The sequence below is a fragment of the Mesoplodon bidens genome (assembly GCF_964165515.1).
Source record: "Mesoplodon bidens genome assembly, chromosome: 6".
Classification (NCBI taxonomy): Eukaryota; Metazoa; Chordata; class Mammalia; order Artiodactyla; family Ziphiidae; genus Mesoplodon; species Mesoplodon bidens.
Window position 1 is genome coordinate 13718221 of NC_138162.1, and position 14381 is coordinate 13732601.

Genomic DNA, 14381 nt, shown 5'->3' on the forward strand with positions numbered 1-14381 from the left:
AAATTAATAAGCTATATCTTTGGTTCAAAAAAATTATTGATCTTGCCTTTGATACACCATTGCTATGAAAACAAGATTAATTTTCTAACCTAACACAAAATGGGTTAGAAAGTGGACAAGTAGTAGCCGTAGAAATAATATAAAATAAAAATAATAAATATTTATTGATTAGTTATTATGTGCCGGGTTATGCAAAAGCTTTGTCTCATTTAGGCTCACATACTATGAAGCAGATACTAGCAGTCCTATTTTACAGATGCGGGAACTAAGGTGTAGAGGGATTAGGTATCCTGCTCTGGGTCACATTAGAAAGTGGCAGAGGCAGGAGTGAAACCCAAGTTTTGAACTCGAGGGCCTGAGCTCTTAACTTTTGTGGCATACTGCCTCTGGCAGCATCCCAGTGATGCTCAGGCCTGGACCAGGTATGTTCATAAAGCAGGAGGGAGGACTCGAGGAGGGAGACAGGGGTGAGGGGACAGCAGAGTGGAGGGATTTACTGAGCATGTTGCTTTGATCTTATGGTATATAGTGAAAGCAATTTTAGAGCGCTTACCATGTGGCTTCCTGTGTAGAACTTTGCGTAATACCGACCCTTTAAAAGGTTTATGGCATCGGCTCAATTTTATTTTGTGGTTAAAGTTTTGGCCATGAAATGATTTGAGCATCGGTAAAACCCTAGAGAAATTATAACATGTCATTGGAAGGAACTAGATCAGCATGTCTCAAGCAGCTATGAATTAAAAGCTAAGCAGATGCTTTTGTTTAACAGGTGGGCATCTATTAACTGACAGAAAGAAGTGGAGGAGAACTAATTGTTATTGAGCCCCTGCCATTATTTTTTTTAACAATGAGAGAACAATTGTAGGATCTGGCTCAATAAATATAACAAAACCATAGAATTCAGTGCTATCTTTAGTAACAATAAGAGACAATTTGGGGCCTTGTTGTAAGACTGTATAATGTCTGAAACAAACTACTTAATTTTCCATTAAAATCTTCAACTTTAATATGAGACAATTTATTATACTCCCATATAACCATATGGTAGACCTCACTATTTTGCTACTATGAAATTCTTTATAAACAGTGGCCTAATTACAGATATAACTAATTTTGTACTATATATTTGTTCCCAAAAAGATGTATGTAAATATATTTTAATAAAGTGAACTGTACTTTAAATTCACTAGAAAGTAGCTCTTTAAAGGAATCCAAAAGGGTTCTCTTTAAAAGAAAAAAATTATTGGTATGTATATGTCTACAAACTAACTTTTTCTTTCTGTTAAATATGGATTTTCATGTATGACTGTGTATTGAATTTTTAAAATGAAGCTCATCTCTTTTAAGGGTGATTACTGTAAAAAATCAAAATACTGTGCTCAGCAAAGTTTTTGATGATATCAATTATTCTTGCAGTAAAGGTTAGAGTTTATTCACTGAATGATGACTTGAAGCCAGCCAAAAGAGAAACTGTCTTAACTTTCATAGTAAGTATGTTATTTATTTGGATGAGATACTCTGTTCCATAATCCTGCCCTCACACCATATTAACTCATTCAGTGTTCAGGAAATGGTTATTGAACACCTTCTGTGAGTATAAAATTGTAGGTCTATACCTCTACAATATGTAAAAACCTCATGAATATGAAATCTCAACAAGTTATGTTTTTGAATTAAATCATTTAAATATATCCTTCATGATTTATTTCTTGAAGAACACTGATCAATCACTAAGAATTAATTGAATGCCTATTATGTATGAGATTTTTTATTTGTGCAATATACTTGAGCAGTTTAGGCTTTAGTAACTAACATACTAACACATGAAAAATAGTGCTAACCCATGAGACAAAGATCAGCTGTTATCAGCTTTTCATCAGCCATGACATATGTAACAGATGATATGCATGTGTGAAATAAACTCCCGTGGTCTTCCCAATTCGTGTCACAACCCTACAAATTTTTGTGGGGAAATAACTGCTCACCTATTAACAGTAGGTGTACTAGTAATTGGTCCATCACTATAGGTTGCAGCACCTTTCCTCCTACTCAAAAAACTAAAAACCCGAAAACCTTAACAGAACACAAATGAAAAAGAGGATTGTATAGGAGTAACCTTGAATCCTTCATAACTTATAAAAATCATAAAACTTTCACAAACTTTAACATCTGACTATTTTATAATGAATTACTTGAGAAGCATCCAGAGTGTTCCAAGATTGTGGTGGATAACTATTGACATAGACTGCAAACTTACAAAATGTCTAGCTAATAAATGCATTTTACAGCATATTTGCTTTGGAAAGCTTCAGATGAACACATAAAAATTTAGATTCAGGTATCTGTAAATCATGTAAGTTCATATTTCATTCATTATAACATCAGTTTTTGTCATACTTCTTTTTTTTTTTAAGTCATACAATAGAGAGTTGAGTCTCTTCTAGATAACTGAGACTAGGATACCCTGGACACTGATTTACTTTTTTTTTTTTTTTCCGGTGAGGCAGGAGATGGAAGAGGGTCCAAAAAGAGGGAGGGAAGTGGCTTAAATTAGCCATATTTGCATTTCACAACATTTAAATGATTTTCCTCCTTCATATTTAATTTGAAGACATGGATATTTGTTAGTAAATATTTCTGTAGATCAAAGACAATATAATCAGTTAATTTTTTAAATGTGATTTATGTGATTTGAAGTTGTTTGTTTTTATTCAAAGGATCCTGAAGGATCAGAAGTTGACATGGTAGAAGAAAATGACTATACTGGAATTATCTCTTTTCCTGACTTCAAGATTCCACCTAATCCTAAGTATTTTAAAGTATTTGTTAATAAAGTTTTCTCTAAAAAGCGCATCTGGAACTTTTGGTTGTGAGGTAGATAACCAGTCAAATGGAGCCACCTAGTGTTAACAAAGAGTAGGTGTGAAGGAAATGAGGATATGCAAACTCTTTTCAAGTCTAATTAGAAGCTAGGCTCAGGTTCTGGCAAAACAAACAAACCACTCCCAATGCTTCCTACCAATCCTCTTTACATATAGAAATTAAAATTTGGAAGAGGCAAAAAACAGTCCCCAGGCCTTTTTTTTTTTTCTTCCCATCAAAACCGTCAACCCTCCACCCTTCAAGGAATCTAATAGACTATCAGTCTAAAAGGCTGGTATTATCCCATGCCTAGCTCTGAGAGTTATAAAAATATTGGTCCCCTGTAGTCTTTACTGCACAGAACACCAGAAGACAGATTTCAAGAGGGAGGGTGTTATTAATTTCCTCCATTTGGCCACATGCTAAAGGATTAAGAACAGAACCCAATGTGAAAAAAATTTAGTGAACACATTCCTGGTATATGCAAAGTACAATGGGAATGAGAAATTCAAAACAGAAATAAAGAATCCACAGTCCCTGTCTCCAAGGAACTTAGAGGAGGACAAATAAGATAAGTGCACCTATAAAATGGCAACAATATCACTTTAAAGCAAAATCTTTTTATGGTCATTTTTGTCTGCCCTCTAGAATGGAGTTTGCAGTTAATTCACTGTACTGAAGATTTTCTAGAAATCTGGATGAAATTGGGGAATTTAAGTAATTTGGATAATTTTTAAATTTTGTACTTCCTTGAAAATATTACACGCTCCATAGCACAGAATTTATCCAATTATTTTATTATAATTATTATCATTTCTCCAACTTCATCTTATGTCATTTGCTCCATGACAGATTATGTCAGCCATGACCAGTACTGTCTTACCCCAGTACATTTGCACATGTTGTCCCCTCTGCTTAGAATGTACTTCACCTTGCTCTTTACAAGGCTGGCTTCCTTTCATTCTTTAGGACACAGGGTAAATGCTCCCTTTTCAAAGAGGCTATCCCTGGATGCATGATCTAATGTAGTCTCTCTCTTCCTTTTACTCTCTTGTTTATTTTCTTCATGGCACTTATCTCAGTTTTGTAAGTAATTATTTATTAATTTACTTGTCTTTTATTCCCCACTAGACTGTAAACTCCTTGAGGACAGGGGTCTTGTCCGTATTGGTCACTTTTGAATCACTAGCACCTCAACATAACAGGCACTTGATAAATGTTCTTTGTGTAAATGATGATGATAACCATAATATTAAACTTTATTGATTGCATAACCAATGTGCAAGATAGATTTTATTTTTCCCATTTCACAAATGAATCTAAGTAATTTGCTCAAGTCCAATCTGCTACTAAACGTAAAAGTGGGAATTTGGACTCCCATGGACTAGTAACTCTGGGAAGACAGGGTCTCTTCTATCTTGTTCATTTTTTATCTCCAGTGCTTAATCCAGTTCTCAATTTTTTTTTTTATTTTGCGATATGCGGGCCTCTCACTGCTGTGGCCCCTCCCGCTGCGGAGCACAGGCTCCGGACGCGCAGGCTCAGCGGCCGTGGCTCACGGGCCCAGCCGCCCCACGGCACGTGGGATCCTCCCGGACCCCACGGGCACGAACCTGCGTCCCCTGCATCAGCAGCATCGGCAGGCGGACTCTCAACCACTGCGCCACCAGGGAAGCCCTCAGTCAATATTTTTGAATGAAGGTTGTTAAACTCAGATCATTTTCCTCTTTAAACAAACCATATTTTGTCCCCAACCAAAATTTCATTTATGTGAAGTGTGAATTTTATCATCTGGATAGGCTTGACCTGTATTATATGTTTCTAGAGACATTGGTATGGATTTTCTACTACAGGGTGTATTTTAGTATTATGTTAGTATAATTAAGCTCCAGGATTAGTAAATTTTCAAGTATCATAAGCTCTTCAAATCAAAGCTATTATATTGAGATAAAAATACCTGAAAAAAAATCACAATGTATGAAAACTAATTACTAAATAATTTCTATTATCTTGAAAATGCTCAGTTATTTCTGTTTATTGTTTTAAAATCTGTCGTCGAAAAAAAGTACATAAGCTATATACATCTTTACTTACCTCTCCCTCTTTAAAATGGGAATTGATTAGATTTTCTTTGGGTGAATTAAAACCATTTGATGACTTCTGTAATTATAAATATTTTGCTTCCATAGATATGGTGTATGGACAATTCGAGCTAAATATAAAGAAGACTTTTCAACAACTGGAACCGCATATTTTGAAATTAAAGAATATGGTAATTTCTGACAATTAAAAGTTTACCTATAAAGAGTTAGTATTTTTGCAATAATTCTTTTCATGAATGAACTTAATGAAAAATCACTCCCAGATGAAGATGAGGCCACTTGCTGGTTTGGTTAGAAGTACTGCTCAAGGGGGTGGGAAGAGTTGTCCAAATGCCTAGGCTCTAGTTCTAGCTGCCCTTGGTAACCCTGAACAAGCACACCAGTCTCTCTGGACTTGTCTTCCTCTTTACAGAGCCTCAAGAGACGTAGTCCCCTGAGGAACTTGACTAGTTAAGGTCCTTTCCAGAATTATGATTTTAGGAGAAACTTAAATAATCAGAGTTGAGGTGAACAGAACCTGGTTAAGACTAATAGATGATTTACTCAATTCATTACAACCAGTTAGTGACAGAACAAGAACATTTGGATTTCCTTATCCCTAGTCCAGTGCTATTTTCCTTCTAGTTCACAAATTCCTAATACATTGATCCAAAAAGTTAAGATATTCTTATTTTGAAATCAATCATATTAATGGACTAATAATTAACATATAAACAGCTTAACCTTTCCATTTCTTGTGGTTGTTTACTAGAGTATTTGTGTGCTCTGATATCAAATTTAACTTTCTTTTTCTTGAAGTCATTTTTTTATTCCCCAGGAGACTCATAATAATGTGGCAAATAAACAACATGAATTTTAACAATTAACAAACAGTGACAAAGCAAATTTATTATAATGAAACTCAACTTTAAAGATTATAGGCTCTAAATAACATATAATCTTGACTGATCCCCCTTCCTCCAAGTGTTTTTGCTGCTTCTTGTAGATATCTAAAATTCATCCACCTCTTATTATCTGCAGCCACTCATTGATTTTACCACCAGGCTCCCTCCTGGTCTACTGCAACCCCCACTAATTGCTATCTCTGCTTCAAAGATATTCTCGCTTGGTATTAGCCAAAATAACCTTGAAATGCAAACTTTTTCATGTTATTTCTCTTTTGAAAAGTTCCCAGTATCTCCTCATTCCCACCTCCCTTTCAGCCTCATTTATACCACTCAGGAATGGTGACTTTGCATTTGATGTTCCATCTGCCTGCAACACCCTCCCTCTCCCTCTTGCCTAGCCAACTCCTGCTCACCTTTCAAGTCTCAGTTGAAAAGCCATTTATTCAGTGAAGTTTTCCCTAAATTCTCTTTCCTGGGAAGGATTCCCTGTACTTATTTATATCAGTTTTCATAACTGTCATCTGTCATTTAGGTGTTTGTATAATTCTTTGCTTATGCCTGTCTTCCTTGCTTGACTGTGAGCTCATTAAGGGCAGGGTTTGTGTCCTGTTCATTGGTATATCACTGTTGGCAGGAGTATGCAGGCTACATGGCACCTAGGTACTGGATGAAAGGATGAAATATTTTCCTCTACTTCATATCCTGGGGAGAACACATCTGCCTTGATCTTTAATAACATAGGAATGCAGCCAAAAGCAACAAATTGCATTGCTCTTTTTCTTCTGTTTTTCACCATCTAGAAAACACATAAGCCATATCTGAAGCCAACTATCTCACTTACTCTCCTGTGTCAGTCTTTGTCTACAATATCAAGGTCATACAATCAACCAATTTTCTACTAGCTGTTGTGCAGGTTAATAGAATTAGAATCTGTAAGCCTCAGTACACAGTCTGAGTTAGTATAAAGAGAAGACAGTGCCATTTTGACAGGTGAAATTGTTTTCTCTTGGGCAATCAAGATACCAAAGAGAGGAAAAAACCCTCCTTCCTTTCTACCCTAATTTTTATTCTTTTACGAAGGTTCTTTCATGTAGCTAATTGTAAGCTCTCTCTTCTTGACTAAAGTGAGAGTTTTATGTTGGAATTTAGAGACTGGATGGATTTTTCTACTAGACAAAAGAAGGAAATATTAAATAAGCAAGAAATTTCTTTTTCCATTTTGAATGTAATAAACATTTGTTGAGCACATACTATATTTGCGATTCATGAGAAGGATGAGAGGGGGAGACATACAAAGGTAAAGAGAGAATAGTCTTTTTTGTTTCAGTGAGCCAATACTCTAGTGGAGGAAATAATTGATTGCCTATAATAAGTGCTGAAATCAAAGTATAAGTGAAGGGCTTCCAGTACATAGAGGATGGATTGACCTCTGATTGGTAGAACGGGAGGCTCCCCAAAGATAGTGCTGTTGTTGATGATAATGATGACAGGGTGGATGTTGTGCTGATGTAACAGCTTATCCAACTAATCCAGAAATACAGTTGGTTGCTATGATTTAAAGACTACTCTAAATTAAATGGTAATGTTGCCTTTTTGTTTTTATTTTCAGTGCTGCCACACTTTTCTATCTCAATAGAAACAGAAAATAATTTCATTGGTTATAAGGACTTTAATAATTTTGAAATTACTATAAAAGCAAGGTAAGAAAGTTTTGGGTTTTTTTTTTTCAGATTATCTAGCTAAACTGAGTTCCAACTCTGGTGACAGTTGACCAGAGTGAGATGTGTGATCTTTTTCCAGTTTTATTGAGATATAATTGACATACAACATTGTGCAAGTTTAAGGTGTACAATGTGTTGAGTTGATAAATTTATATATCGCTGAGATCTGTGATTTAGTGGCAATGTCTTCCATGACTTTGAAACCGACTGATTGAGAAGACACCATGCCTATAGTTTATTAGCTCATACTGACTTTAGCTGATTCTGATTGTAGTTTTGTTGGTTATTCACCAGATGGGGGGGAAAAATCCTAAAGATTTAAGTTCAATGTGTATGTTTAGGAACCAGCATGACTTAGGATATTGGGACTGAAATATGAAACCTTCACTTCTTGTCATTTTTAATGGCTTAATCAGCCAGCTAATGCTTCATAACTACTCTAAGATCCAATGCCTTAAAACCATAGCCATTTACGAGTCAACTGGGCAGTTCTGCTGATCTGGGCCAGGCCAACGTCAGTGGGGCTCGCCCATGTGCCTGCAGTCAGCTGGCAGGTCAGCTGGGGGCCAGCTGGTTTAGGGAGGTCTTACTCACATGCCTGGCAGCTGGCTAGCAGTTGACTGAAGCTACAAGGATGATTGGGCCATGTGTGTTTCTCATCAACCAACTGGCTAGCCTGTAGCAGCAGCAATGCTCAAAGAGAGAAAATGGGAGCATAAAAGTCCTCTTGAGGTTTACACTTTGGGACTGGCACACCATCACTTCCAACACATTCTTTTGACCAAAGCAAATTACAAGACCAGCACAAAGGAAATAAACTCCATTCACACCCAAGGAGCTGCAAAAGTGGTGGATACATGGGGAGGTGGAGAATTGGGGTTATTTTTGCAAGCAATCTACCACAAAAGCTTAGGTCATTTAAAAATGACGATATACTCTAGTTATTAGTAACATTAACCGATTTATATAACTATATGTGTCAGGCACTTTTTTTTTTTGCGGTACGCGGACCTCTCACTGTTGTGGCCTCTCCCGTTGTGGAGCACAGGCTCCGGACGCGCAGGCTCAGCGACCATGGCTCACGGGCCCAGCCGCTCCGCGGCATGTGGGATCTTCCCAGACCGTGACACGAACCCGTGTCCCCTGCATTGGCAGGCAGACTCTCAACCACTGCGCCACCAGGGAAGCCCGTGCCAGGCACTTTTGAAAGCACTCTGTACATATTAGCTCATTTAAGCTTTACGAAAACTCTATGAGGTAGATACTGTTACTATCCCCACATTGCAAATGGAAAAACAGAGGTACATAAATGTTAAGTAATTTGCCCAAGATCATACAGCTAGTAAGTCACTTGGCCTGTCGTTCCAGAATCCATGCCCTCAAATGCTACCCTATACTGCCTCTCTTACTAGCATTTGTTCCTCAAATAGAGTGTTTGTCCCTTAATCTAAACCAGCATAAAAGTTTCACTTGACAGAGAATTGTGGAAATTGACTTCTTTTAATGGAGAGACTTACTTTTTTTGTTCAAACTATGACTAAGGAAAGTTAGCTCTTGCTATATAGTATTTGCTGTGCAGAAAGTTTTCTTTATTATTACTTTAATTCTAAACTAAAAAAGGAAATATGCAGTTAGAATTTTAAAAAAGAACATATAACTCTGAGATCGGACATGCTGCTTTTAAAGACATAAAAGAAGATAAAGAGCAGCTCTGCACTGGTATCAAAATCATTGAGGAAGTGATGTGTCCTGTAAGAAAGGGGCCCAGACCTGACTCTTTTGATCTCCTCAAGATCAGTTTTTTTCATCTAGCACATAGTAATAAAAATCTGTACTTTGGCTTTATTATTGTAGCTTTATAAGATGAAATATAACAGTGGATGGAAGGCACTTTAAAGTGTATCAAGTGCTTTATGTAATTTTGAATTGTTATATTTTATCCAGATTTTATTATTGTAACCCTGTTAGCAAAACAATTTTATGGTATGATTGTTTGACAGATATTTTTATAATAAAGTCATCAACGAGGCTGACGTTTATATCTCTTTTGGAATAAGAGAAGACTTAAAAGATAATCAAAAAGAAATGATGCAAAAAGCAATGCAAAGCACAGTGGTAAGAGGTTCACTTGTACCTAAAGATCCGTCATGAATGCTAGAGAGGGAAGGTGACTTCAGAATCATCTAGTCCAATCTCTCATTTTATAGAGGTGTGGAAATTGAAACTTAAAATCCTCCGTTGGTTTCTCACTATCCTTAGGATAAAGTTCACTGTCCTTGGCATTAGCTCCCCTCGCCAGCCCATCTCTCCCTTTCTTCTCCCTTGCACTGGTCACTCCAGTTTCTCAAAATTACCCTAGTCTCTCTTGCCTCCAGGTCTTTGCAGAGCTGCTCCTTCTGCTTGGGAATGCTCTTTCCCTTTGTCCCCTCCTGCCTCTTCTTTGCCCAGCTAATTCCTTCTCATTCTTTGTCTCAATGTGGACACACTTTCTACTCCCTCAGGCCTTGAGTCACTCTCAGTGGAGCACGTTTCACACTTAATTGCAGTGGTTCTCAACCAGGGATGACTTTTACCCCCAAGGGGACATTTGGTAATGTCCAGAGACATTTGTGGTTGTCACAACTGGGGAAGAGGATCATTCGGGCACTTAGTGGGTAGAGGCCAGGGATGCTGTGAAACTCCTTCAGGGCAGTGCTCCACAACAAAGAATTATCCTGTCCAAATGATGTCAGTAGTGCTGAGAAACCCTTCTTATTGTATGGTTTATTTACTTCCCTATCATTCTCTACACAAAGCTCTCTGGGGGTCTGAATCATTCCCATTGTATGCCCAGAGCCAGCCTGGTTCCTGGCAAAACATAGGTGCTCTATGAAAATTTATAAGTGAATGAATGAACTCACTGGGAAGTTATTGGTCCACGGTCAAGGGCTAGTGGTTGCTGGAGCTCAGAGTAGAGCCCTGGTCCCCTTTTCTCTAGTTCAGTGTTCTTTACATTATACTGTGGATGGTAAGGGTTCATGTCATTTTGCTCACTGCTGCATATTCACATAGTTTGTATCATCAGTAATTTAGCCTTTGTTCTTTCAAAATACAGTTTTATTTCTTTAAGATATAAATTAAATGCCTCTTTTTAATGCAAGATTCTATGCTAGACCCTGAGATTTAAAGTTACATAAGACAAAATCCCTGGCCTCATAACACTCAATTTCAGAAGAAAAAAGAAGGCAACATCTATTTTACTGTTGTGGTTAATAATTAAATAATATCATGTGACTTAACCCCATATCCCATTACCCATTGTGTGTTTTTAAATTAGCGTTTCAATATGTAAGCAGCAAAGTACAAAGTAAATATCATAAAACCCCATAAACTCTCAGTTAAGAGCAAAAGTAAGCTGAGAGGTCTAGAAAGATGATGACTCAGTGATTGGAAGAAGTCATCTTTGCCAGCTAGTACAAAAAAGGCCTGTGGAATCAAATGATGTTTAAGACGCTTCCGTGTCAAAATTCTAAACAAATAGATTAGAAAATAACATTCTGGGCTTAACTGTGGACTCATTTACTCACTTTAGTGGTGACACTAAAGCATTCCTCTGACATTTGTCTTCAATTGAGAGGCTAGTAAAGGCACATTTTGTTCATTTTTTCCTTATAAATTCTTCTGTGAAATAACTCTTTCATTTTCCCCCTTTAAACAGTTGATAAATGGAATTGCTCGAGTCACATTTGACTCTGAAACAGCAATTAAAGAATTGTCCTATGGCAGTCTAGAAGATTTAAACAACAAGTACCTTTATATTGGTGTGACAGTCATAGAGTCTACAGGTGAGTTTGGTTTTTTTTTAAACTTTCTCTTGGGAAGTATTTAGACAGCATATTCAAGGTATAAATAATTTCTACAGTTCTTTCACAGTTTACTTCCTTTTATAGTTAAGTTTTATTTTTTACATCACTAAAAACTGGGATTAAAGTATAGCTCTGCCACCCCCTAGTCACTGGGTCTCTATTGCCTCACTGGCAAGAATGGGATAACTCCTGCCCATTTGGTATTCCAAGTGGGTCTGCAACTTATCTGGCGTGAACATCTGGCACCCCGATTTTCTCACCCAGTAAGAATCAAAATCAAAGAGATTATGTGTGTAAAAACATTAAATAAATTATCATGGAAATGAAAGTTATTACTATGATCATTGTTTTCGTCCCCTTAGCTGTACAATGATGGAGTTGAACAAAGTGCATCCTAAAGCCCTTTTCTTCTGTAATAGTCAGTAATTCTATTTAAAATTGGAGGTAATGTTTCTAAAATAGATCCAACAATAGTATATCCCTCATAGGGTTATGGTGAGGATCAAAGAGTCAGTATATGCAAAGCACTTAAAACAGCACCTCTTCTTCCTCCTCCTCCTCGTCCTCCCCCTCCCCCTTCCTTCCTCCTCCTTTTTGTCCTCCCCCTCCTCCCTCTTCCTCTTCATCTCCTCCTCCTCGTCCTCCCCCTCCCCCTTCCCCTTCCCTCCTCCTCCTTTTTGTCCTCCCCCTCCTCCTTCTTCCTCTTCCTCTCCTCCTCTGCCTCTTCCTTCCTTCTCCTCCCCCTCCTCCTCCTCCTCCTTCTTTTCTCCACCTACTTCTTTCTTAGTATTCTTAACACCTTGTCTAGTACTCTTAATCCCCACTCCAATGGTTTTAATAGTTATTAATTATTACTCCAAGTTGGGTTACTTTTCTTACTTCTGATATGTCTTGATTATTTATGTAACTTATATTTTCAGGTCTATATTGAATCCCCAACCAACCTTGAACAAATAATTTAACCACAGTGAGGCCACTTTTTTTTTCAATAAAATGACTGTTAGATCAAATTATTCCTAAGTCCCCTTCCACCTCTTTAACTTTGTCCTTCTGGGTAGCAGAATGAAGAATTGAGGTAATTATCAAGTTTTTAAGCACTTTGTATGCATCTGATGCTCAATAGATGTGGGAGAATGATGATAACTTTATACTCCCTGCCCTGGCTGTGTTTTTGACATTGTTTTAATGTTTCTTTCTTACTTTTATTTTTCTCAATTTATTACAAACGAATTCAGTTTAAGCAGTATTTATTAGATATGCAAAGAGTGCTGCTAAATATGCAGGCTTACAAATATTAATGATGCATAATCCCAGTACTCAAGTGGCTTACAAACAAGCATTATCTATAAGACAAGTAAACAAAAACTCTGAACAAGAAGGAATTCCATATGTGCTTTAAGAAAAGTGCTTAATGCTACTGACCTCAGAAGAAGAGCTCCTAGGTGATTGTTGAGCAACCAAGAACGGTGTCCTAAAGATGATTGGTCTTGTCTTGAAAGATAAGTAGGGTTTTGAGGCAGGGATAACAGCCAGGATGAAGTGGGGCACCCTTCACAGAGTGAACATACCAAGAGTGGGAGGTGAAGCTTGATCTTTGAGAATAGCAGATTATTCCTTTCGCTGAAGTATAGGATATATATGTAGGGGTATTAGGGATGTAATACTGGAAAGGAGTTTGGGGATACTAGAGCTTTGTATATCATTCTTAATAGTTTAGCTTAAGTTTTAGCTAATGGGTAACAAACACTATTGGGGTCTTGCCAGTAGACCCTCTGGGTTCTCTCTACCTCAAGCTCTCCTTTTATGTCTTCTCCACTTCTCTCTATATCCCTGCTCTCTAAAGGTGAATGCCCTGTAAGGCTTAGTCTCTGGCCTACCCTTTCTTCTCTCCTTAATGCCTTATACATATTTAACTGAAACTCAGGCCACTGGTGAAAAGTGGTGTCCCTTCCTCGAATTCTTCCTTGGTCCAATCCTATTGCTCTACTTCCACAAGGACCATCTCTGCCCACAAGCCTTGTGTGTAAGGCTTTGGAAACTCCTGAGAAGAGTTTAGACTCTTCTGTGCACTGCCCCTCTGAACCAAGACCCATATCCTACTTGCTGTTGGTAAATGAATGAGTGCAGGAATGGAGTGAATGAATGAATGAGTAGGTCTGTGGAGACATATGAACACAAAATAGCTCCCCACACAGATCAGTACACTCCTAAAAAAGGTCAACATAATCCTTGTCATTTCTTTAGGTGGATTTTCTGAAGAAGCAGAAATTCCTGGCATCAAATATGTCCTTTCTCCCTACAAACTGAATTTGGTTGCTACTCCTCTTTTTGTGAAGCCTGGGATTCCATTTTATGTCAAGGTAGATGATGGGGGGTAACTGCTAAATGTGATTATCTTTTTCTAAAAATATGGGGGTGACAAATGAAAGAAGGATGATGGAGAGGCAAATCACAGAGGGAACTCATTCTGTGTGTGAAATCTGCCCCTCTGACTATGTGGTGGGTGGTGGGAAACTGCAGGCCAGCTTCAGCCTTGGGGATGATAACAACCCTTAGGGCAGTATCACTATTTAGTAAGATAGCCTGTGTTAAGCATTCCCTAAATGAGCATTGCATTAAATGATATGTAAATAAAACCCCATAAGTCTATAGTTCAAAAAACACTAAAGTTTAAAATTATTTGGCAACGTGCTCTTTAAAAGTCTTAAGACAGAGATAGCATTCCTTGAAAATAAACCCCTCTCTCTCACCATTTTTTACTTTCTGTGTGTCTCTGAGGGCGCATTTCTGTGCTTTTCACTCTGCATTCTCTTTGTACATAACTCTGTCTGATCTCATCTCTCTGTATTGTTCTCCATCCTTTCCATCTTGACAATTTCTGTCTGTCCCTGACTCTTTTCTCTATGTTTTTTTTTCCTCCTTTACAATATTTTCTCTCCTTCCTCCACTTTTCCTTTTTAAAAT

General features: G+C 37.5%; 1 protein-coding gene across 2 annotated transcripts in view; it reads left to right on the top strand.

Moving 5' to 3' along the window:
* Positions 1-14381, top strand: part of C5 (complement C5) — a 77822-nt gene that overhangs the window by 8645 nt on the left and 54796 nt on the right. For both annotated transcript variants that reach the window (XM_081238391.1, XM_081238392.1), the window contains exons 4-10: positions 1417-1487; positions 2718-2809; positions 5052-5134; positions 7461-7551; positions 9573-9687; positions 11270-11396; positions 13662-13777. In XM_081238391.1, coding sequence (XP_081094517.1) covers positions 1417-1487; positions 2718-2809; positions 5052-5134; positions 7461-7551; positions 9573-9687; positions 11270-11396; positions 13662-13777 — 695 coding nt within the window. The remainder of the gene's footprint in view (positions 1-1416; positions 1488-2717; positions 2810-5051; positions 5135-7460; positions 7552-9572; positions 9688-11269; positions 11397-13661; positions 13778-14381) is intronic.